This window comes from Pyxicephalus adspersus, chromosome 7, assembly GCF_032062135.1.
Source record: "Pyxicephalus adspersus chromosome 7, UCB_Pads_2.0, whole genome shotgun sequence".
In the NCBI taxonomy this organism is placed as follows: domain Eukaryota; kingdom Metazoa; phylum Chordata; class Amphibia; order Anura; family Pyxicephalidae; genus Pyxicephalus; species Pyxicephalus adspersus.
The window spans coordinates 32813821-32838487 of record NC_092864.1 but is presented as its reverse complement, the minus strand read 5'-3'; the positions used below and the strand labels follow the sequence as shown (position 1 = coordinate 32838487).

General features: G+C 40.5%; 1 protein-coding gene across 1 annotated transcript in view; it reads right to left on the bottom strand.

Annotated features, from left to right (window-relative positions):
- Positions 1-18931, bottom strand: part of PTPRN (protein tyrosine phosphatase receptor type N) — a 51770-nt gene extending 32839 nt beyond the window's left edge. The window contains exons 1-7 of the mRNA XM_072419082.1: positions 18664-18931; positions 6391-6441; positions 4215-4328; positions 3746-3851; positions 2388-2622; positions 1385-1700; positions 234-420 (exon numbers count right to left, since the gene is read on the bottom strand). Of these exons, the coding sequence (XP_072275183.1) occupies positions 234-420; positions 1385-1700; positions 2388-2622; positions 3746-3851; positions 4215-4328; positions 6391-6441; positions 18664-18745 (1091 nt within the window). The 5' untranslated portion in view covers positions 18746-18931. The remainder of the gene's footprint in view (positions 1-233; positions 421-1384; positions 1701-2387; positions 2623-3745; positions 3852-4214; positions 4329-6390; positions 6442-18663) is intronic.
- Between the last annotated feature and the right edge of the window lie 5736 nt (positions 18932-24667).

Sequence of the window (24667 nt, the reverse complement as noted above, 5' to 3'; positions counted from 1 at the left end):
TTTTTTTAAACTCACTTTGCAAAGAATACCCAATCATGTACAAGCAAAACTGAATCAACAGAGCTTCATCTCAATTACTAAGCCAAGTGAATTATCCTTGCAAAGAGAATAATTCACTTTGCTATGTGAACAGCTTATATTCCCTTAGTATATCAACATTAATAACAATAATCTTTGACATGTACCATAAACATGAATGGGTATTGACTACATATGCTCTTTATAGTCCCTACCATGTGATTTCCTCACCCTGGTTCTGTAGGGCATCTGATTGGATAAGCTGAAGAAAAGCAGACAGCTGCTCCAGTTGTGATTCGCTGAGCTGTTTCAAGTCTACACCGTATTTTTCAAACACTCCTGCTAAGTTTTGCACATCTGGAACAGACTGCATCTCCACCATGCTCTGCTTCCCCATAGGACCTGGAATTAAAAGGATCGATCATTATGTGTCGCTGTCTATCCGAAGGAGAAAACAAGTATTAACGAATGTAAAATACTGTATATAGGTTGTGAGCATTTTAAATAGGAAGGCTTTGGGAGTCTTGGGGGTAAATTGTATAGCCAGCTTTAATGAAGCAAGCAAAGCAGTAGATTAATACTAAAAAAAGAACAGGATGTACTAATAGTATTTAAACTTTTAAATTTATAAAATTCCAAGAGAAAAAAAGTTCAATTTCCAGCAGAAAACATTTCTATATTTACTCTATATACTCAAGTTTAAACCAATCTGCATATAATCCAAGGTACCAACTTTTACCTGAAAAAACAGGAAAAATGCTTTGACTAAAGTATATACCTAGGGCACAACATTTGACACTCAATGCTAACATCAAGAGTAATAAAAAGAAATGCCAAAAAAACAAATATGAATTATTGCATCCATTGGCATGTTAGTTTTAAAATGTTTATTCAAAAGGGGTGAAAATAAAATAACATAGGCTCAGCCTGTATATCTTTCCCCCTCCTTTTTACAGATTAAAGCCATTTTGTACTTCTGAGTTAGTTCTAATGGGTCTTTTGCTCTGAAATGATCTGTTGTGCATTAAGGTTCGCCACCAGTAGACGGCGTAGTGTCCTCATGTAAAGCTTATTACAAACATCTCTGATCTGTCAAACCAGAGAGAGACAAAATGCAGTCTCAAAACATGCCGCTAGGTGTCACCCAAGTATAAACCAAGATTCTTATTCTACTGACAATTTTAGGGCAAAAAATTATTAGTTTAAATTCAGGTATAAATGGTAACTGCTACTAAACAACACTGTATACAGCCTCTGGCTGGTATAATGAAAAGCCCTGGGACCCTGCTGGCTTTGCGCATTAAGTAAACCACTTTCATCACCCTGCCTTACCCTTAAATCTACTAACAGTTAACTAAACACAGACCTTTCAGGGTTCTTTCTTCTTCTTCTGGCCGATGATTCAGGTCATCTTCAGTTATCTGGCTCATCCTTTCAATCCTTTCAGAACTGTCCAGAACATCATCCATTAGGTTGCTGTCCATACTATCACGGGGAAGCTTCCTTCTTAGTTCTGCCCAGGAATGGTGTGTGTCACTGGGCCACTGAATAGGTAAAGGGGACTCTGGTCCACCCTGGAGCCTCCCATAGACAACATGCCTAGTGCCTTCTGGCCAGGAGTGAGTGGCGGCAGCAAAGAAATGCTGTGAGTTTCTCCCACGGTTGGGTTCCTGATATCCCAGCTACACAGAAATACAGAGAAAGCATCAATTTATAACAACTGGGGCACTGAAAAAGACATTTATCTAACAAATCTAAAGAAACAAATTCATGGTGATAGTCTATGCAAAATAATGCAGATGTTATCATCAGCCCCATAAATGTCACTTACTGTACATTGATCTTCAAATAGATGGTTAGATGGAACCCTTGCTAAAACCAATGCACTGGGTATCTGTGGGAATGTTCCTAATATTAGTGGTCACTTTGGAATAATGATCCCCTTACAGAGTTGGTCTGAATGCCACACCTAAAAAAAGCTACAATAACCTCTGGTGTCATACTGCTGGTTCTGCCAAGTGGTATTGGCTCATGGACTATGCAGCAGAAACCAATGGAAAATCAAAGCTTAAGGAACCTCTAGCAAATCTCCTGGAGGAGCTCTAGGGTTCCATGGAACTCTGGTTAGGAAAGGCTGGCCTGACCTCCAACCTCCCTTAAAGAGAGGTGTCTACATCACCAGATGGTGTCTTGGGAACCTGAAAAGAAGGCCATATTGCCTCCAGGAAACAAAGGTTAACATTAAACTCAACATGGTACCACAAAAGGTAACCTACAGGTCTCCAGCCAGCCATGCATAATCTAGAAATGTTGCTGCCTCCAGGTGAAGCAAAGGGCTTTTGTTAATATTTTCCCTTCAGATGACTTACCTGTGAACTGGGTGGCTGAGAGCTAAGCAGGAAGTAGGCCAAGTATCGATCCAACAAAGGAGACAAGTTCTGCTTGAGGCTCACAGGAAGTCTTTGTGCTCCTAATGAAGAATCTGATGATGAAACCTTTGATTTGAAATATGGGAGAGAATCCATTTGGGTGGTCCACCTCTGAGCTGACAATGGACTTGTAAGACGCTGAATCGTCCGCCCCGGTGAGTGAGCCAATGGGGATCTAAAACAGGGGAATTTTAAGTGTCAATATCTGCAAATATCTGACCCCCTCCAGTTAGTCACATCCAGTAATGAGGAATTGAATTACACCAAATTGATGCCTTATTTTGTTAGTACTTTTATAAATGCCATTTAGTGTGCCCTGGGATATAACGCATTTTATGGCCAAACTGGTAAATGATATCTATATGATGATGGCATATCACATGGCTAATATGGCTAACACCAAGACCAGTAAACAGAAGCTGTTGTAGGCCCTTTAATGCTCTTTTGATCATATCACAGCTCTCTGGATAGCAGCTGTGAAAACTCTGTGCAAAAATACACAATTTGAGCTCCCAGAAACTGCTTTACTAGAAATTTAAGTAAAAACTAAGCCTCCAAGATTTACCTGTAGAAATGGATGACTCAAGCATAAACCTAGATGGTTTGGTTTACATTTAGGTAAGTCTTTGCTGGAGGAGATTTGTATAGCTAGCTCGTCTTGTTCCAGCTGTCAGGTCTCCTATGTACAGCTGATGTCTACCCGAGTGTCTTCTGCTGCCAGCTGCTTCATAAACCACAGTTGTACTTTACAATCCATGCCATCTTCACTTTGAAATACTCCTCATTATGTCTCCTATCTACCATAAGCCTGAATGAATCATGAAGAAAGATGGCGGTGGGGAGTGTATACTACAGGTATTCTTAATGAATCAACAGAGGCATTGAATAGATAGATATGAATAGATAAGACCCAACTGCTGGAACAAGGAAATGAAGCTACTCATCCATACCCACCACCAATAAGTGACCCCAGTGTAAACCAGAATTTTAATACATTGACTTCTTGGGGCAAAAAAATCTTGGTTTCTATGTATGTATAGGTCATAGAAATTCACTTAGTTATGTTATTTGGTTGAAAGAGCAACTTCAATGTCGGAGACAGCAAGAAGCCCACTATGGGCAAAGTTTTAAACAACTGGCAATGCCGGTGATCCAGCACCAGTAAATTCTTGGCTAGGCTTGCTAAACTACAGCTATGAGTGGACTAAGAACATAAAACGTGTTCCCTGTTTGCATTTTAAGCCTATGTTCTTTTAGGTTTTAGGTTTAGGTTGTGCACCTTCAGTATCATAATATACCTTTCCTCATCCAAAAAATCGAAAGGCTCCAGAGCTTTGTGCTGCGGGATACGACCCATTTCATGAGCCATCACTCGCTGCGTCACATCGTCCTTCCATGACAACCCTGTAATTGTCCGAAAAAAAATAGGAAAAAAGAAAATACACTTTAATTCTACATTTCATCTACTTTGCATATTCTTTTTTCTTTCTTTTGCATTCTTTGCTCTAGTAATGGTTAGTAATCTAGAATTGTCGGCTAGAAGTTAATTGTGTGGCCTGGCTAAATCATTCATTGTAAAATAAAAAAAGGGAAAAGTCAAAAGACGCAGCAAGTCACTCTGGTAGAAAATGCAAATTACACAGAGCTTTGCAATTCAATCAATCACAGCAGGCCGGTTCCTTCAATCACAAGAAAATGCTGTCATCTTGTAATTCTACAAAAATAATGGACCGGGGTTTTATAGCTGATTGTTTGGCTACTGATTACCTTTTGCTGACAGCCGACGTAGAATGCCTTGCAATTGTTGCAGAGTTCTAGGAGTCACCTGAAACTGTCCCACGTCCCTTTCCGATCGATCCCGACACTGTCCGAACAACCCATCTGAAAAATAATATATATTCAAGATACACAATCTAGGTTTGATAGAATAAACATAAATAAATGAATTAAACCTTTTCCTTTTAGATTTGGAAAAGTGTTGTCCAATTACACTTAAAAGCTTATCTCTAGGCATTTCTTAGAATTAAAATGCCCACCCCATAGGCTCCATTTATTTTGGTCTTGTCCAGCCCTACGTCCATTCTGGAATTGGGTATGTGAGATTGCTCAATAGTTCACAGATTACACATTACTCTGCATTCTTTCTGATGCAACACAGCTTCCCTTCATAAAACCTCAATGGTCAGGCAATTCTTGCAGCCAAATTTTGTATCCCATTGCTTTGGATTTCGTCCACATGCCCATCCATTCCCAGTGGCTTTGTATTGTCAACGAGATCATGCTTATGGAGGACCTCATGGCAGTTCTCCATGACAGGGATGAGAAGTTTAAAACTGCCTGGTTTTATTGGAAATCATTCCTCAAATCTCCCGAATATATGAGTTATATATGTTCCTAAAGCTACGACCTTTGCTATGACTATTGAAAATTGTATTGTTACCGGTTCTCCACCATGTAAGTACACCTTTGTATTGCCTTGTTGTTTCTGTATCGTTTCATGCCATGTACCATTGAATATGTGTATTACCTTGAACATGATGTATTACAAGAGCTGCCTAATCTCCTTGTTATTAATATAACTCTTGTTGAAGTATTATTTCCTATGTTTATTTGTAATGTTTTGAAAATACATAAAATTTGAAAATAAAGAATGCTATAAAAAAATGCCCACCCCAGGAGAGTGCAAAATTAAAAGGCAGTTTAGGCTGTAATATTAAATTCTAAAACTCCAACCCCAGACCTGAATCATGCATTACCACGGTGCCCTTTATTCAAGTTATAATGAAGCAACAAGTGTGTTTTTCCATTTAATGATCCGGATGGCAGCTTTTTAAAGAAGTTGGGTCACTCTCTTGTACCAGATGTTGCACGGCTTTAATTAAAAAAGTTGGAAAAGTCAGGACTTTGGATCTCAAAGAGGAAGATCTGAATTACTTTTTCATGATAGGGTACCCGATATAGAAGAGTGCTGGTTAATATGTTCCCCACCAGGATGTTAGAGGGCTCCCCAGGGAGTAAAGAAGGCATTCTAGTGGATGATATAGGACAGTCACTTTCTTCAAAAGAGCACCCTGTTGCTATTTAAATTACAGGAATTATGTATGAATGGCTTTGTAACGGGTCAAATAATCTGTACTAGAACAATCAAACTCTTTTTAAGCAGCCTCTGATCTGGACAGTATGGTATTTTTGGGGTAGGGGATATTAGGAACCAAAAGAAATTGTCCCCTGAAGAGAAGAGAACCCACTTGGAATTGTGAAAGCTTTGCTTGGAATGGGCTAACCTTGCCAAGTAAGTTCAAGGATTAGGTTGGTGAAGTTGGACTTGAGTGCAAAACGATGGTGAAGTTCCCCTAGAAGACCTTGCACATGATTTAGAAAATAGGCATGGAGTGTTGATCTGGTTTCCCTGGCACCTAGGCCACCATTCCCTAGTGCTTATGGTCACCCAACCTAAAAAGAACCCTGAGGTGCTCAATCTGCTGTAAGTTCAGAGAATGATTGTTTGTATTCAGTTTTGGGGACTGAAGGGGCAGTGGCATTATCAGGGAAGACCACCTTGGAACTTGGAAGATAAAGAAAGCCCAGCACATCACCTGACTAGCCCGAGGACATCTAAATAATGGTTGGGTGGAGGTAAAGAGGCCAAACCTAAAGCAAATTTAATTTAACTTGCAATGTGTAAACAACAATAAACAACTGCAATGTTCTTGTTTTTTTTTTTTTTGCTATAAAATACTGTATTTTCGTTTTTCTTTTTGCATCTCTTCTGCCAATTAGCCAAATTCGGATAAGCCAGTTTCCCCATGGTGTATTTATAACTTCAGTGTATAATTGGTTTGCAATTCTACTTTATTAAGGAAATTGGTCAGACTAGAAGGCCCACTTGGTGTGTATGTGAAATCAATATTCTATATGAGGATGCATAAGTAGGAAAACTCACCTTGTACACAGACCTCCTCCTTGGAGCATAGTCTCAGATCAAACAGGCAGCCTGTGGAATCAATAAAAGGGAGAATTAATGGTTGTCATAATTTGGAACAACTGCCACACTCGGGGCAATTCAGACCAAGCATCAGATGACAAAATGCACAAAAAAGGATGTTTTCAGCAAATTCACATGAAAACCCAAATAGCTACCAACATTACAGTGTGTAATGGTCATCACCAGTGATATATATACTCCTCTTTAGACCACAGTTGCTAATAAACTTTCTTTCTCTGCATATCACTGATGTTAGTCAATGTACATCACCAACATTGTTTCTTCAAAAAACATTCCTTATAAATTCCTTTTACGTATGTACCCTATCACTCATCACATTATACACCAATCTATTGACCTTCTCACCTCCTGCTCCTTTGCAATAATATTACATTCATCACCCTTCCAATCATCCTCTACCATCAGATTTTGCCCCATTCCCAACATGCTTTACTATCACCTCCTTCTCCCTTTCAGTCACACACTATTATTACTTACTACCCCTTCAAGCACCCCCATCTTTTCCTTCTCCCTAATCTAGTATTATTTATTCATATTCAACTAGACTTGTTCTTTATATTTTCAAGATGTTTTGCAACTTGCTTCATCAGTTCTACCAGTGTATGATTTACTACATCATTTATATCACACAAATATTAATTCCGGATGCTGGGCTATACAAATCTGCACTGTCATATTCCATGGTGAATAGGTTAAGGTGCTTGTGCTGTGTGAATTGAAATGACAGTGTATTTCCTACAATGGTAGACCTGAAGAAGCATTTAAAAGGCTGCAAACCGTTTTCAATATTACAAGAACAGGTCTAGTTGAATGTGACTAACTACTAATAGATATACAATGACATAGATAAGTGAGAGCTTTCACAGACATATTTCTTCTCCCATACAGTCATACTGTAGCATCTCTTTCTGACCCTTTCATCACATTCTACCATCACCTTCTTCCCTCTTTCCAATCACCCTCTACTGTCACCTCTTACTTCATTTTAAATACCACTACCATCCTCTCATACTACCTCCTAATAACACTCTATCATCACCTGCTCCTTCTTGCACTACTATAAGTCCCTTTTGCCTGCACGGTTGCTTTTTGAAGAATCGAAGCCAGAACCACGTGCAATTGTGTTATTTGTGATGCAGTTTGCTGCTCCTGTGAGCAAAGCAGCATTTTGCTATGTTCCCGGGAATGGCCAAATGTTCCACTGCGGGTGTGAAAGGGGCAAAAGCAGCAATAGGTGGCGGGTTTATAGTGCAATTATGCTCACTCACAACCATAAACCATGATGGCATTTGAAACACTATGAGTTCTATTTATAAAACAAGGGATCCGACATTCCCTCTTGGGAATCTTCAAGGTCCATGTGTTTCAATAGCAGTAAATTATTCCCACCAGGTAATGTTTCAGGGAATGTCAGATTCTCTGTTTTATAAAAAGAACCCTATATGTAGCTGTGCATATGGAATGAATGGGGGTGGAAGTGAGCAGTTCGGTGTCAAATGCTGAAAAGCTGATTCATTAGGAAGCAGCACAGCAGTTAGAGCGGCTGAGTGCCCAGCAAGGTGCCAACCATTGTGAGCCACCTGGGACCATCTATTCACACGTCCATCACAACGTAACCTTTAAACCAAGAATAAATGACATTTAGTTTTACAAATACAATTTTTGAAAGTATATTTCCAAGTGTTTCTTGATGACTACAATATCCTGCCTGGGAAGGGGAGAGGATGAGTTGTTTTGCAGTCCTGTCCTATGTTGGAAACACGGCCCCACAGACCTAACAGTAGGTGAGCGTTGTCTCTACGATCTCTTTCCGCTCCTTCCAATCACACTCTACAATCTCCTCCTGCCCCTGCCAATCACACTTTACAATCTCCTCCTGCTCCTTCCAATCACACTCTACAATCTCCTCCGGCCCCTGCCAATCACACTCTACAATCTCCTCCGGCCCCTGCCAATCACACTTTACAATCTCCTCCTGCCCCTGCCAATCACACTCTACAATCTCCTCCTGCCCCTGCCAATCACACTTTACAATCTCCTACTGCCCCTGCCAATAACACTTTACAATCTCCTCCTGCCTCTGCCAATCACACTTTACAATCTCCTCCTGCCCCTGCCAATCACACTTTACAATCTCCTCCTGCCCCTTCCAATCACACTCTATAATCTCCTCCTGCCCCTGCCAATCATACTTTACAATCTCCTCCTGCCCCTGCCAATCATACTTTACAATCTCCTCCTGCCCCTGCCAATCATACTTTACAATCTCCTCCTGCTCATGCCAATCATACTCTACGATCTCTTCTAGGGTGAGAGTTGTCACTCTAAGACAAGGAGTTTGTTATTGCCACAATCACCAGATAAAATTAAAAAGCAAAAACCCAAAAAATGAAACCAATGCAGCCATCATATTCAAAAAGCAAGTAAGCTGCAATATATCAGTTATATTACTTTTTTGTTTCCCACTAATGCAATAAACGAAGTGCCAACCTCTACCCAGTCTATGGTAATACAGACCGCCATGCACTAAGCTGCTGCAGATAATGGAAGCAGATAATATCACCTGGGTAGAGGATGGAGGATAATTAGAGCAATGCTAAGATAGTCTCACATTGAAGCAAAGCAGAGCAGAATATCAGCTATTGTAAAGGGCATCTCCATTATTTGACGTTGGATGAGTCACAGGAAGGAGTGGGGGTGGAGGAGAATGGATGAGACGCGTCACTCTCTGAATCAGCACACACATTGCGGTCAAAAGTGACATGCCTACAACCACAGAGGGGGGGAATTGTACCAATGGAGGTATAAATAGAAGAAAATATATTTATAATATTACGTGCATCATTACAGCAGATTTGGAGGTGATAGATCCTGATAAATGTTTAAATGGAGTTATTTGGATAAAAAGGAAAGATGGGTTCAATTTCACAGCAAAAAATAAAGTGTAAAGAGCAGCAATTCACTGGGGGGCATTGGGTTTTATTGTTCAGCTGGGCATGAGAGGTGTAACCTGGTTCCTTTAGCACTTTGCACATTAGTATGGCATTGTGCACTGACTGAGTGCACAATGCCATACTAATTACCAATACAAGACTGAGTTTCCGTCTTGTATTGGTAATATATTGGGGAGCATACAGGGATCACCTACTACTTAGATCTCATACGCATAGTTGTTAGTAGGGAGGGAGCTGGGAGAGAAGAGATAGGGGGCACTGGATTGGGGTCATTAGAAATGGATGAAATGCCTCATCTAAGCTGATAAAGCCATTTCTAAGGTGCTGAGATTTATTACAAACCAATGCTGACAACATTATTCTTCCAAAGACACATCTAGCCTGATTCATTAGATCTCTCCAAGACTGGGGAAGATAGACTATTATGGGATTCATGAAATTTGAAATGGATCTGGTCCAGGAATAAAAATGAAATATATTTAATTTTTATTTATGGCTTCTTCCTTTACTAAACACCTTACCTGCTATACAACGGTCACATGTCACAGCCTCTACTGCCCAATCAAAGTTCTTTACAGCTGAAAGATAGGCGTGGTTTAGCAATAAGAAGAGGAGGAGTCGATTCTTGACTTGGTCAGAAGTCAAGGACAGCACAAGGTCTCTATATTTCAGCATTGTTGGTAATTACGGAATGTTTTTGACTGTATTAGGTTCATATTTGAAGAATGGTGACTAGGGGCGGTGTTCAGACAGGTGATGAGGTTGTGGTGTGGTTATCGCATTCTCACATCCACCTACCACACCCATAGCTGCCCATATGGAATAGACAGTAGTAAGTGGTTTTATTCGGCTTGCTGAATGGATGGCAAGGTGCCAACTGCCAGGAGCAGCCCAGGAACCTCTGTTTCCATCTCCTGGCTGAACAAGCCCTATGTGAATAATCCTTGACCTGGGGTGGTTTTTCCTTTTTTAATAATTTTTACCCCACTGTATGCTTCTCCCTGTAGGCTGACAATTTGCCTGTTACCATTACAGATTTGCAGAATTGTGATCCTAGGTCATGAAAAACATTTATATCCCTTATATCATGGGGTAATGTTCTGTAGTCCACAGAGACTACCCGATCAGGGCCGATGACACAGAGTGCTGGGGTATTTGGGCACCACCAACAGGTATTGCCTTACACTTAACAAACAGATAAAAGAAAACCCCTTCAATGGTATATTTAACAGACTAAAAGCCACTACAATAATTCATAGTTAAAGTTTACAGTCTATAGATCACTAATCTAATGCTTAGGTAGAAAATATTCCATGCTGGGAGCTGAGTTGCAGGATTTCAGAAGAGAATGCTAAAATTTGACCAATACAGAAAAAACAAAGCTATTTTCAGCTGAAAGCAAAACCAATGACTCTCCAGGGAAGATGGAGCATCTGGGAGACACAGACATCCAGCAATTTCCTCACCAATTTTATGTCATCATAGCTGGAATTTTGGGTCAGGTCCACAACTATCTCAGGGGCAGGAGGCTGTTTATTTGTTTAGCGGCAGTAAATGAGGTTGTGTGAAAACGCTTGGTGTTATTAGTGCTTCTCAGAGCCCAGCAAATGACATCGCTTGGTTTATTCCTTAAAGCGATATTGATGATGCACAAGTATAACATTGTATCAATTAGGAGTTGCTATATCAATAAAGGATGAATATTGGCAGGCAAATGCCCAGGGCCCAAACTTCTCCAAGGCTGCAACTGAAAGGATGGTAGGGGTGCTAGGACCTGAAATGTTGTGCATCCCCCATCACCTACATATTTGTATGCAAATTATTTGTTGCTCATGAAAACAGGATCCATACGTTTATTTGTAATTTACTTTATATTTTAGTGAAGACCTTTGTTTATAAAAACAGAATGGCAGAGATGTGCAATAAAATGATTGGATGTTGAATGGGTAGGTAAGAATGACACCTGTAGTAACCCCCCCCCCCCCTTCTCAGCCTGTCGCTTCCATTATCATTATTATTATTATTCATAAACAGGATTTAGGTAAGCACCAACAAATTATACAACACATTAAATAGGGGTTGTAACTGACAGATACAGACAGTCACACAGGAGGAGGGGAGGACCCTGCCCCGAAGAGCTAACAATCTAGAAGGTGGGGGGAGTATCACACAATAGGATAGGGGGTATGAAATGGTGGGAGGTAGTGAGGGTTTAGGAGACAAAACAGGTAGGTGAGGTTGAAATGATGGGTTTTGAGTGCTCTTTTAAATGAGCAGAAATTAGGAGCAAGCTGAATAGGATGAGGAAGACCATTACAGAGAGTCGGGCAGCTCTAGAAAAGTCTTGGAACCTTGCATGTAAGGAAGTCATTGGTAGGTCAATGGAGGAGCGAAGAGAATGGCTAGGGGGGTATTTTTCTCCCAGGTCAGCGGGACAGGAACTGTGGAGAGATTTGAAGGCAAAGCACAGGAGCTTGAATTTGATTCTAAGGTGAAATGGAAGCCAATGAAGAGAACTGCAAAGAGATGCATCAGAAGAGGAGCGGTGGGAAGGATGGATAAGTCTGGCTCCAGTATTCATAATAGATTGTATTTCCAGAAACATATTATGAGTTGCCTTGGCAGCTCCCTTGGCTGTGCGAAAATCTTTCTTTACTTTTCTTTTGGGTTCCGGAGCTTTGTCTTGATTGGCCACGGTGGTATGAGTGAATTTCCATGCCTGTGCGTTCATTCATCTCCGTATTTCCTTCAAAAGGACCCTAATCCGCATATGCACAGCTCAATATTTTTTCCAAACAAGCAAAGGGGGACACTTTTATAGTTGACCTCTGAAAGTAGATCTAAAGCCAATCTATAAAATCTCATGTCAGCTTTAACAAATTAATGCAAAGTTAATAAATCTTTTCAGTCTCCCTAAATCTGCAGTTTAAAACAACTTTAGTTGATCAAGGACACCATCATGATGGATGATGGTCCTTGCTCTGGCACTTTATGTTATAGGATGGCAATTATGATCCTGACTACATGTCACTGCACTGACCAGTAGTAGATGGGCCCCCTTGCAGAACTGACTTGAGTCCCCCCTTCTAAACTGACTTACCATGGGCCCCTGTGCACAACTGGCCGAACTGGTTTTCCCTGCTAAACCTGACCCCATTGGTTGAGGGGAATCCAGGGTCCTTGTGCAGCAGCACACTTTGCACCTCCATATATACTCCCTTGGTGCTGACACACACTGTGCCAGTGTAGTTTAATGCTGTCCCTATCAGGAAGCAAGTCCAAAACATGCAGTTAGATATGATATTTAGACAATACAAATGAATGATGTTCTTGGAACAGTTTTTATTTTCAGAATTAATTTTACATTTGTATGTTTTAAACATAACACTTTTCACTGTATGTGCCTCTAAAATGTCCTGTACTTTGGGGGTATACTATCATCCCTACAGTCATGACATGGAAGCAGCAGACCACGATGGAACAATAGGCTGCCAGTGTCATTCTTTTCTGTCCACTCCATGTCTACGCCACTCCTGCATCACTTCAGGTCTCTGCCAGCATCAGCGGTTACGGTCTACTATCCTGGCATCGGGGTTGGCATGGGACCACAGCTGCTGATGGAGAGACGTTTGTTTTGGAGAAGAAGGAGCTGGGGCAGAATGAAAAAGGTTAAGTCATATCTGGAGTTTAGCTTTAAGGGAAGGGTAGAGGGGGAAATCCAAAGATCTAAAACTCCAGAAAAGGTGGAAGGCCCTTTTGAAACCTGAAGAAGATGTGCCAAGTACTTTAACACATCATTTTTTATGGTGATCTGAGCAGTAAAAGAATTGTGATTAATAGCCATGAAATCCTGAACAATACACATTGTTACACATTTGTTTTGTCATGAAAGAAGTTACATCAGAATGTTGGTGCCATTTAAAATAATGAACTTAGTATGGTTACAATTAAAATAAACTAGAAGTAGCATGAAGTATCAAAGTTTTTTGCAGGCTACACTGGATATAGCAAGAAACCTGTGGCAGGCAGCTTCTTCTGATCGTATGCGACTCAAGAAGGGTATGTCAGACCTCTGCAGAGAGACCAATGCTTCCACACAGACAGCAGGGGCCTCACAGTACAGCTGCTGGCAGGAGACTTTTTTTTAGCAGGCTGTGGATGCCTTAGAAAGACAACAAACCAAAGGTAACCAAGCACCGTTTTTTTGAGTAATCTTGAATGTATGTAGCTGGTAAATTTTGAAGGTTCAATAGGGCTTTCATAGTCACACTGAGAGAAGATCTAGAAAAATGCTCCATAATGTGTAGACACAGATATCCATTTCCTAGACAAATATTACATGATGCCTATCAGAGAACACCTCTGCAAACTGCGGCACCAACGCTCAGTTACCTGCCCATCACAGATCCTAGCAACAGATAAAGGTCATCATCTCACATATTAACATGACATCAATTCAAAGAAGCCAAATCTGCAAAATAATACAGTGACATGAGTAAATTAGGCTTGAACGTTTCAGCTGCCTTCCCTTCACCTCTCCTTCTGTGTACACAGCCTGCTGTCCTTGAGGTTCAGGGTACCTAATGACTGGCGGGGTTCCATATGGCCTCTGCTGAACTCCATTCGGCACAATCTGCAGCCTGCTATTCCCAAGCAATGTGATCAACATCTTGTAGAATCTGCGGCTATGTAAGTGAACAAACCATAAGAATGAGCACATCCTGGATTATTTTGCTTGCACAGATTGAGCAATCGTTGCCTTTTTTCTATCTTCTAGCACCGGACATTCTCAGTAGGATTTCGTACTTTACTACTTGCTGTACCTTTCCCTAAAACCTAATGATTTGCAGAAAACAGATCCAAGTTAAATCTTTTACAAAGTCAATTTGATTCCGGCAAATGTCTGTCTTCTGTAAATTTTGCATGAAGTCTTCTGCCAGAACAAGCAGGGTTTTCATAGTTCCTCCAGGCAGAACTGAAGACTTCAGATGTTCTTTTCTTAAAAAAGCTCTGCAACCTTTATTCCTGGGAATTCAGATTTGTGCACAGAATATAGTGATTCCTATTGGCTGTAGAAGTGAATTAGTGGGAGTGATTGCTCCCTAAATCAGAGGGAAGTGTAAGTGGATAACATCACGGTTCTAATAGGAGGAACTGGGAATCCCTGACCTGATGGCGGCTTTTCCTGAAATACCAGTAGACCGGAAAGCCCAAGAATTTCACTGAGTGGGGTGTCCTACTGTATTCAATCATTGGGAGGATTATCTGATATTTTAGCTTTTGAGAGATGGGGGAGAATTAAACCACATGGCACCTAGTTATATCTCCATTATATCTCCATCCATAGCTAAAAAAACACCTTTTAGATGAAATGGCCCTTTAAAAAGGAGAGATGAAGGTTGCATATATTGCATAGATATCCGCTGTGTATATTTTAACTTTGACTGGACTTGACAATAAAACACATCTCTAAAAAAAACCAAGTCACAAGATCTCAGTGTTGATCAGTAAGTAAAATAGGAAACATCCAGTTTAGTGTTTCTCAACCAGGGTTACCCCAGGGGTTGCTAGGGGGTCCTTGTGCAAAAAGCAATTTGTGCCTCTCAGGTCAGTTACCACTGACACTAAATATCTATCTGGGTATCTTTAAGGGTGGCATGCTTCCCATTGGCCAACAATGTAAGATGCATTCATTCTATTAATCACCAACCAATGCACCATGATTTGGCTAAATATTGTCTGGGGTTCTCTGAGACCTGAAATTTATATCAAGTGTTCTCCCCATGAAAAAAAAGCTGATTTAGTACAACTTTTCTCAACCTTATTAACCCTCAGAAACTCGTAAAATATGTTCAGGTCTTGGGGAACCCCTGCTAAACCCAATTTATTTGGCGTCAGTGGCGAAAAAAGCCTCATACCATGGGGCCAGTAAAAAATGGCTTCCTTACAGTTGTTGCTGGAACGCTATCCTTATAGAAAATGTACAAGATAATTAGTATTATGCAGATGGCCCCTCCACGTGGCTTTGGCCCCCGGAATTATGCAGGCAATGCCAAATACAAGGTCAGTTAGCCACATTTTAAGGAGCCCATATCAATCTTTGGAGGAACCCTGGGGTTCCATGGATCCCTGGTTGGGAATAGCTGATCCAGTACTCTAAATCACTTATTATTTATTTGGAACTATGAAGAAAAGCATATGACTTTGCCAAGCGTTGAAACTGGTAATGAATCATTTTACATCACTGCAAAAATGAAATAATCACAATTTGGATGATGGCTCCTATTAAGTATGCATTAATAGTAAAAGCAAAGGACAAAGTCAGCAGTATGCAGAGCACACAGTAAATGTAAGAATGAATACAATGAGACACAGCGAGATAATAAATAGGTAAAGTGATACCTTGAAATTGTGTGATGGAAAGATTCCCATTTAGAGAGTACTAGAATTCAATGAATCATTTCCCCAATATTAGATAAACATTAATTTATAGAGCTATCAATGGAAGTTCCAAGTGCTGCATCAATCATTGAAATCTTTTTACCATTATCAGAATTTTGTGTTCTACATTTTAATGAAAATACTATATGTCTGTCATAAATGTGTGGTACATACAAATCTTTTTGCTCATCAATATTCATGGATTTTTTAAGCACTGCCAGATCAAGACCATGACAAGCTGACAGTCACATTCTTTTTAAAATCTTTTTAAGGCCAAATGTTTTTTTTCTTTATTTTGTATAGAAAGGGAGTATAATAAACCTGGCCTCCAGCCTCCCCTTCATTTAATCTGCCCTTCAGCCTGCGCTTTATTAAATCTGACCTCCAGCCTCCCCTTAATTAAATCTGACCTGTAGCCTCCCCTTCCTTAAACCTGCCCTCCAGCCTCCCCTTCATTAAACCTGCCCTCCAGCCTCCCCTTTATTAAACCCGCCCCCCAGCCTCCCCTTTATTAAATCTGACCTCCAGCCTCCCCTTCAATCTTGTACAGGTATACAAGCTTCTCTCCTTGATTGAATGTGTTTTTCCTCTCTGTTTTATTTGGGAGATTTCCTGTCCTCTGTAGGCACACAGGAAAGAGGAGGAGATTTTGCCCAAATTAGGAAAATTCTAACTTAGTTGTTACCAGAACAAATGTCCTAGTTGGAAGACCTCCCTCTATACCTGTTGTGGAGACCACTGGAAATGTTGGCTGTTCTCTTAATTACTGTCCCAGTGAAAATGACAGTAGTCACCTGGATAAATCTTCCAAAGGTCACCAGGAAAAAACTATCAATGGTCACCAGGGCAAATCTCTCAACTGCCACCAGGACAAAGCTTTCCAATGGTCATCAGTACTGGTCTCCCAATGGCCACTAGGACAAATCAACCAATGGCCAAAAGAGAAAGTTCACAAGGACAAGTCTCCCAACGGTCACCAGGATAAAACCTCCCAATAGTGACCATGACAATTCTCACAATGGTCACCAGGACCAATCTCCCAGAGACCACCGGGACACGTTTCCCAATGACCACCAGGACAAGTTTCCTAATGGTCACCAGATTAAGTCTCCCAAAAGTAACCAGGACAAAACTTCTCATTGATCAACAGCACAAATATCCCATTGACCAACTGGACATGTTTCCAAATGGCCACCAAGACAAATCGTTTATTGGTCACCAGGAAAATTCTCCCAATAGCCATCAGGACAAGTTTCCAAGTGGTCTCCCAATGGGCACCATGACAAATCTTCCAATGGTTACTAGAACAAGTCTTCCATCAGTCATCAGGACAAATCTTCTAGTGGTCACCACAAGTCTCCCAATAGTCACCAAGACAAGTTTCCAAATGGTCACAGGAAAAAACCTCCAGTGGTCACCACAAGTCTCCCAGTTGCCACCAAGACAAGTTTTCCTAGCATAGACACATGGAGCAATATAAACCTAAAATAGTTCCTGTGTTCCCACCATTTCATGAAAAACGACAAATCCTATAATGTAGATTAGAAAATAAAAAGAAAAGTCTGACTGATAGCTAGATACACCAAATTCATAGGCATAGAAATGTTAATAAATGAATCCAGCTCTCAATAAATTACCTTTCATCTTTCTCAAAGACAGCCAATAATTGATTCAATGCACTCCATCTACAAAAGTGTGGCGGTGGGGAAGAATCATCTAGGAAGCTCAAATTTCCACCTATAAAATGATTCAGCATTGGCACATTTTGTTTCCTTTCACATTTTTAAGTCTCTCCAAAATCACATAAACATCATCAGATCTTTATAAAGAATTTCTCTGGTCTTGCGGGGTTTCCCCTGAGGCCGATTATCAATGTTGCCATCAAAGAGAATAATTCAGCAGTAGAAGTATAGAATTCTGTGAAAAACTGTGACATTGCTGGGGATTTCAGCAATGGTCGGGTAATAGAACAGCCGATCTCCAATCAACTTTCGTAGATTAAGCACAAGTGACACCAATGATAAATGGTGAATACTTAAAAATACCAGCGGCAAGAGATATGTGGATATAGGAGATGCTATTACCAATTTATTATTCCATTCATTACAAGGATGGGTATCTTTATCATAGGCAATCTTATTAATAAGAAAAGTATGCTTATCCCAGGTGTGTTAACTTGGAGCCCAAAAGGGGCTCACAAAGAAGCTTAAGTCACACACCAGGGTATGTACTTTTTTAAGACCCAAAAAACAATAAAAATCTTTATTTTTGGTGACGTTCAAATAACAAATTAAGATCTGTAGCCTTGTATAAAGGCTTATATCATAATACAAAGTACAATAATGAGCAACTGCAACCAATCAGAATCAATCTGCCAGCAATTTAAAATCAGAAAGGTGACAATGCTTAACTCTGATTGGTTAAATAAGGTCATTTTAGTATAAGTAATTGAATATCATGAAATATTAGTCATGGAATAGGAAAGGATCATCTGCATGGGAAAAGAGAGGCAAGCAGCAAAGTAATGGAGAATGCAGCAATATTATATATAAATGTCATCAATACAACATAAATGATAAATGGTAAATAATTCCATATTAGAAGATTCATGAACAACAGGTAGCAAAGTTAAAAATCCCTCCAGCCCTGTGCTGAGCACCTTTTTCTAGCAGGGTGATGGATGTTATACCCAGGTCTTGTCCCTCCCCCCAGATATCAGTTTGTATGGAGATTTTGGACCCTGCACATTAATGTCAAAATGATCCCCAACCCCTGGAAGAGCTTCTGCAGCAGCATGCACTGGCATTGCACTCACCGTGACTCCGGGCCCCCAGGCCCCTGTGGGGGCAGCAGGTAAGAAGCAGTAGGCAGATGACGGTTCCTGCTGGGAGACCCATCCTGGTGCAGGAGGCCTCCGCTGTATGGCAGATGAAGGGGCCCCCTGGGCTCCTGTCTACACTTGGCACATGCTTGCACTGTGCTTTGTTTGTTCCCCCCCAATACTCAGATCCCCGGGGAAAATCCCCCCACCGCCGCCGCTCCCCGGCCGCGATCAGCACCACGGACAGAGACAGCAGCTGAACAGCTCCGGAGAGCAGAGACTGCGCCCGCTAACCACGCCCCTCCGCATCATAGCCCAGCCCACATCATACATAGGCCATGAATGAGCTACTTATCTGGACACGCCCCTTTAACCCCTTGGCTGCCCTCCGTGTCTGATCGATCCAGCTTGCAGGGATTGGAAGGATTGCACCTTGCTGCTTCATTGATGAGTTTAAAGGGCATTCCTGTATACTAAATATAGTAATAAAAATGAATATTCTATTTATTATTGTTTCATATGTGCTGTACAGAGCAGAAAGCATAGTCTGACTTGCATGGCTGTCTTGCTGATCCCCATCATTTCCAAGTCACCGATCGGTAAGAAGGACCAGATGACTTTCCTTGGATTTTACAAATGGCATGCCTTTCCAAAGGATTCTGGGATTTCAGCATTATTAGCTAAAGGTCAGCAACAGTTGCCTCTGTTACTTATAAATAAAGGTGACTTGTTATTAGAGATATAGAAAGGCTGACACTGCCACACTGCTTATTCAGAAAATGCTAACTGCTTGGCTATTAGGTACCTACAGGGATTTACATAGCGCTAACATATTACACAGCACTGTAGAAAGCCTATAGTCACCTTGTAATGTCCCTAGCATAGTCATGATCTAATGTCCGTACTTTATTCATGGTCTAATACCCCTACTATAGTGTAATCATGGACCAATGTCCCTAGCAAAGTCATGGTTTATTATTCCTACTATTGTCACGGTCTAATGTCCCTAGTATAGTCATAGTCTAATGTACCCACCATATTCATGGGCTAGTGCCCCTCCTAAAGTCTAATGTTCCTACTATATTCATAGTCTAGTATTTCCGCCATATTGATGGTCCAATCCCCCTTTTACAGTCACAATCTGATGTCCCTACTATAATCATGGTCTAATGTTTCTACTATAGTCATGGCCTAATGTCCCTACCAATATCACAGTCTAATGTCTCCACTATAATCATGGTCTACTATTATTACTATAGCCACAGTCTAATGTCTCTCCCATAGTCATAGTCTAATATCCTCACCATATTCATGGTCTAATGCCCCTCCTATAGTTATAGTCTGATGTACCTACTGTAGTCACAATCTAATGCCCCTGCTGTACTTAGTGTAATATCCCTACTATCGCCATGATGTAATGTCTCCAACACAGTCTAGGGTAAATTTTTGGTGAGCAGCCATTTGCCCAATCAGTATATATTTTAGGTGTCTCACTTATCATCTTGCTTGAATAGACAGAGACCAGAGACTAAGCTCAGATAAGGAGACCTTATTTTCCTGAGCTTCATTTTTGTTTAAAGTCAGTGACTTGACTTGAAGCAATTGGGCCAGAGCAGTAATATTTTCAGAAAGTCAGCAATGACATCCACCTGTCTATCTCATACCAGGTTTACCTGAACAAGAACACAATGATCAGTTTACTGTATGGACAAAATTTGTGTAGACATGTGGATGACCCCAAAATTCTGTTGATGTTACAGAATGTAAAGACATTTAAGATGATTGTGGTCACAGTTTGGTCCTTTTGTGTTCCATCATAACCATGCCCCTGTGTTTAAAGCAAGCTCCATAAAACATGGTTTGACTAGCTTTGGTGTGGAGGAAATCAAGTGTCCTACACAGAGCCCTGACCTCAACCCTTCTGAGAACCTTTGGAAAGAGTTGGAACACCAATGGTGGGTCAGGTTGTCTCATCCAACATAAATACCTGACCATCACAAATTTTCTTTTATCTAAATAAGCTGAAATTCCCACAGGGACACTCTAACACATCATGGATAGCCTTCCAGAAGAGTGGAGAATGCTTTATCCATACTGAATATTGAAGCCCATGGTTATGGAATGGCATGACCAACAAGCTCATATAGGTGTGATGGTCAGGTGTCCATGAACTTTGGTATGCCAAAGTTATAATAGAATATCAAAACAGAGAACATATACAACCAAGAGAGCATTTTTTCCAGTACCCCATTGTCTTTCTATCCAGGCAACTCATAGCAGTTGTGGTAGCGGAGGACGACCAGCACCAGCCACCTGTTGCAGGGATTATCCGTCTCGGTTCCTGTACAAAACGTATATATTAATAAATTATTAGTTCTCTTTCAAACTGCACAAAGCGTAATTTTCTGTTCTGTGATATGCTGGTAAGTACATACATAAAGCTCTTTCAGATTGCAACCCTTCCACCCACTCACTCTGTAACCATAGAAATGGCACCATCTATATGTCCGCTCCGAAGTCTCCTATACATGACACTCATTAGATATCCATCTCTGGACCCTGCAGATGTATTGTTGAGCTGATAAAGTCTTTCGTTCCATGATGTCCAGTTTATACAATGTAATGTAATTATAAACAGTGTTATTGGAGATATACAGATAAAGACCCATGATTGATGGGGCAAAGGTCTCTGTGGTTGAAGAATAATACACAATTGCATTCAAAAGGACCAGCAGCCAATCAGCTTTCTGATCACTGATTTGGAATCAAGAATTAAAGATTGATGTTAATTGCTGCTGAGATTTACAATAATTTCCTTTTTTTCTTATTTAAAGTATTTGTAAACTCAGTCACATATAAATCAGATATAAGCTTTAACATGGTAATGATGTCATTTTTTCATTATTTTTAGGTCTGCAGTTTTATTAAAATGTTCTCTGTAGACCTTGCCATGAAGATCCTTTATTAGAAACTTTCTGGTGACACCGCTCTGTCCCTGTATCCTGATGTTGCTCATGTTTTGTCACCTTGACCTAGGTTTTCAAGCAAGACTACTTGTGGCTATTTTAATATATATATTCAGCAAGCATTGTCATCTATTGTCCTCTGTTTATCACTATCATAAAATCTGCCATTACAAATACTATGCAGCCATCTCTGGAGTGCAGGCAGGAAATGGCTACAAAAAGTGCTTGAGATCAGCAGCACTGAGATGAGAAAAATGTTAAAACAAGTATTTTAATAATAAAATGTTTTCTATTATATACAATGCTTTAGCAAACCTAATGTTATGCGGTTTAGGATTATATCTGCTGTAGGACTTTATTGGGTCTGTATTTTCTAGCTCTAGGGTCCAAATAGGTTGTGATCCATTTTTTCTGATCTAATTTTTCTAAATGATTTTCCTCTCCTCTCGCCCCCTCCCCCTTCTCTATCATCCTGTCTCCCTCTTGTACCCTCTTCACATATTTTTTTCATTTCTCATTCTCTCTCTCCCTTGCCCATTCCCTTCCTTTTTCTCTTCTCTTCCTCTCTTCCTCCCTTCACTCGCTCTTCTTTCTCTTACATGTCTGTACCCTTATCTCTCTCTCTTCCTCCTCCCTTCTATGTTTCACACCTGTATGTTGTGTTAATATACTGTAAAACACATGTAATGCTATGTTAAATGAAGGAGGAAAAAAGGAGAGGTCAACCCATACTAAAGGTTTCTTTCCAAGTGGTCGATAGGTGACAAATCCATTTCCATTGAAGGAACATGGTGGAATCACAGGGAGAATGTTCTTCCAGTACAATATCATAGCCAATAAAAAGTATAGATCTGATCAGCTTCAGCTTTTGTAGATCACCCCATCTTCTCCCCATGACCAGGCAGAATATTATACATAAGTGTGCCGTGTTTCTGGACTTCTGATTGCTCGATTATTGATCAATCGGACCAGTTTGGTTGGGCACAAATTTGGTTGGATCTGGTTGTATGTACTAAGTCTAAAACAAATGTCCAAACCAATTGGTTGCTGTGTGTTAAGTACTAAACATTGGATGGGTGATTATTTGAATATACTTTTTATGGGGTTCTATTGGTCAAAAGCTGCATGGCATAGCACGCAGCAAATTCTGAATGGTGAGCCACTGGCCATCTTACATTGACAATGCATACCTTTAAAAGCGTGATTAGCAGTCCTCCTATGGTTGAATATGCATTCTGGGCATCCATGTAGATATAACAGGGGCAGAAATATTATATACAGATTACTAAATTGCCTCATTACCAAAGATACCAGCCTGTGTGCCCCATACCAAGCAGATATTTCTTTTTCTTTGCTATTAAGCTCTTTGCTGATTAGTTGGTAGTGGTTGACGCAGAGAATTCCTAATTCAGCTTGTGTGATATCACTAACCCTTTGTGAATATCAACTGAACAGAATACTTGCCTCCATTCTACACACGACTGGTACACTTTAAAATCCCTACCTGCCATTAGAGCTTTAGAAGTCAGAATCCAGCTACTGTTCTCGTGCATAAAAATCTGAATAACTCGTTTGTCTACATGTTGGTGGCAGCTCTAAAGCATTACTGCTCGGCAATGCATATTTTTTCATAATTATCATTGGTTTGCTGGGCTCCGAGGATGCACACAGATATCTGCAGGGTAATTAATGGTGGACGAGTGGTTTCCAATGAATGAGATTTGCTCCAATTGTATAGCGTGACAGGCCTGAAGAGGCAGCAGTTATGACAGCCTGTCCTCTGGGTATAATTCTGCACACTGGGTGACATTTCATCCATATTAACAAACAGAATTTGCAGGAGATAATGGCTGAGCTAGAAGAGCTGCATTAAACAGATGTGTGTGATGCTGCTTGGAAGCAGGCGAATAAAACCGTTACAAAAAGAAACTCCATTGCAAAATGGAAATATATATACATACAGTACATTAGATTTCAGCACTGATGATGAGCAAAAACACCTCTAGATCTACCTAACCCCTGACCAATCCCCAGCTTTTAAGCAAAATCCAAACTGTTAACCTAAATCTAAAACTAATCCTAAATCTTGGAATATGGTACAGATTTGCCAATTTCACTTCCAATTCAGTATAATTATCAGATCTGAAATTAATCGGGAGGGAAAGCAATTCCAAGCATCTGATTTTTGGGTTTCCGAATAGATGTGGATAGATAGGACATATTGGAAAATATCCATCTAGTATAAATACTCACGTTATTTTCTGTCCACAAATGATTGGATCAAACCCGATCAGAATTCCAACCACCTTCTATCTGATTAAAATGATTGCAAGGGCAGAATATCCCTCATGTGGGTGCATTATTTTCAGATTTCCCATCATTTACCTGACTTGGAGTAAACCATATCATTGTATTGCATGAACGACCACACTCCCAACCATTCCTATTAAGTTGTATGGGAAGCACATTGTACAAGCGCTTGCGCATGGTTGCGGTTGCAGTGAGTAGTGGTTACAATGTGGTTTCTGGAAGCAACATGTTGCTTTTCCTCCCCTGGAAGAACTGCGCCACCACCACAGGGGCGCAATGTGCAAGCTTGTTGATCTGCGCTGCAGTTTGTTATGCATCTGGCAGTGGCTAACTGTATGGTTTTTTGACCAAAGGTCTGAAAGGGGTCTTAATTGAATATTGGATCATTTGATCGACTATAAAATGGCTGCAAATTTGCTTTGGTGTACTAGGCTTAAATCTACCCTTAATGCAGATCCAAACCCGAATTGAATGGCATTTTATATAAAGCACTGTGCGTTTCATAAACAATTACATTTCTATTTTCACATTTTTCATCATTTTGTGCATCTCAGTGCTGCTCTGGACCACCTTCCTGGACAATGTCTGTGCAATGTGTGTCAGAAAGTCCACTTGAAGCCACATATTAGAGGGTTCTTTCTTTGAGTATCCATATCAGTGCCTGTATCAGGGATAGTTTTATACAAAATAAGGCCATAGGCTAGTTCTAAGTGGGAGACCCA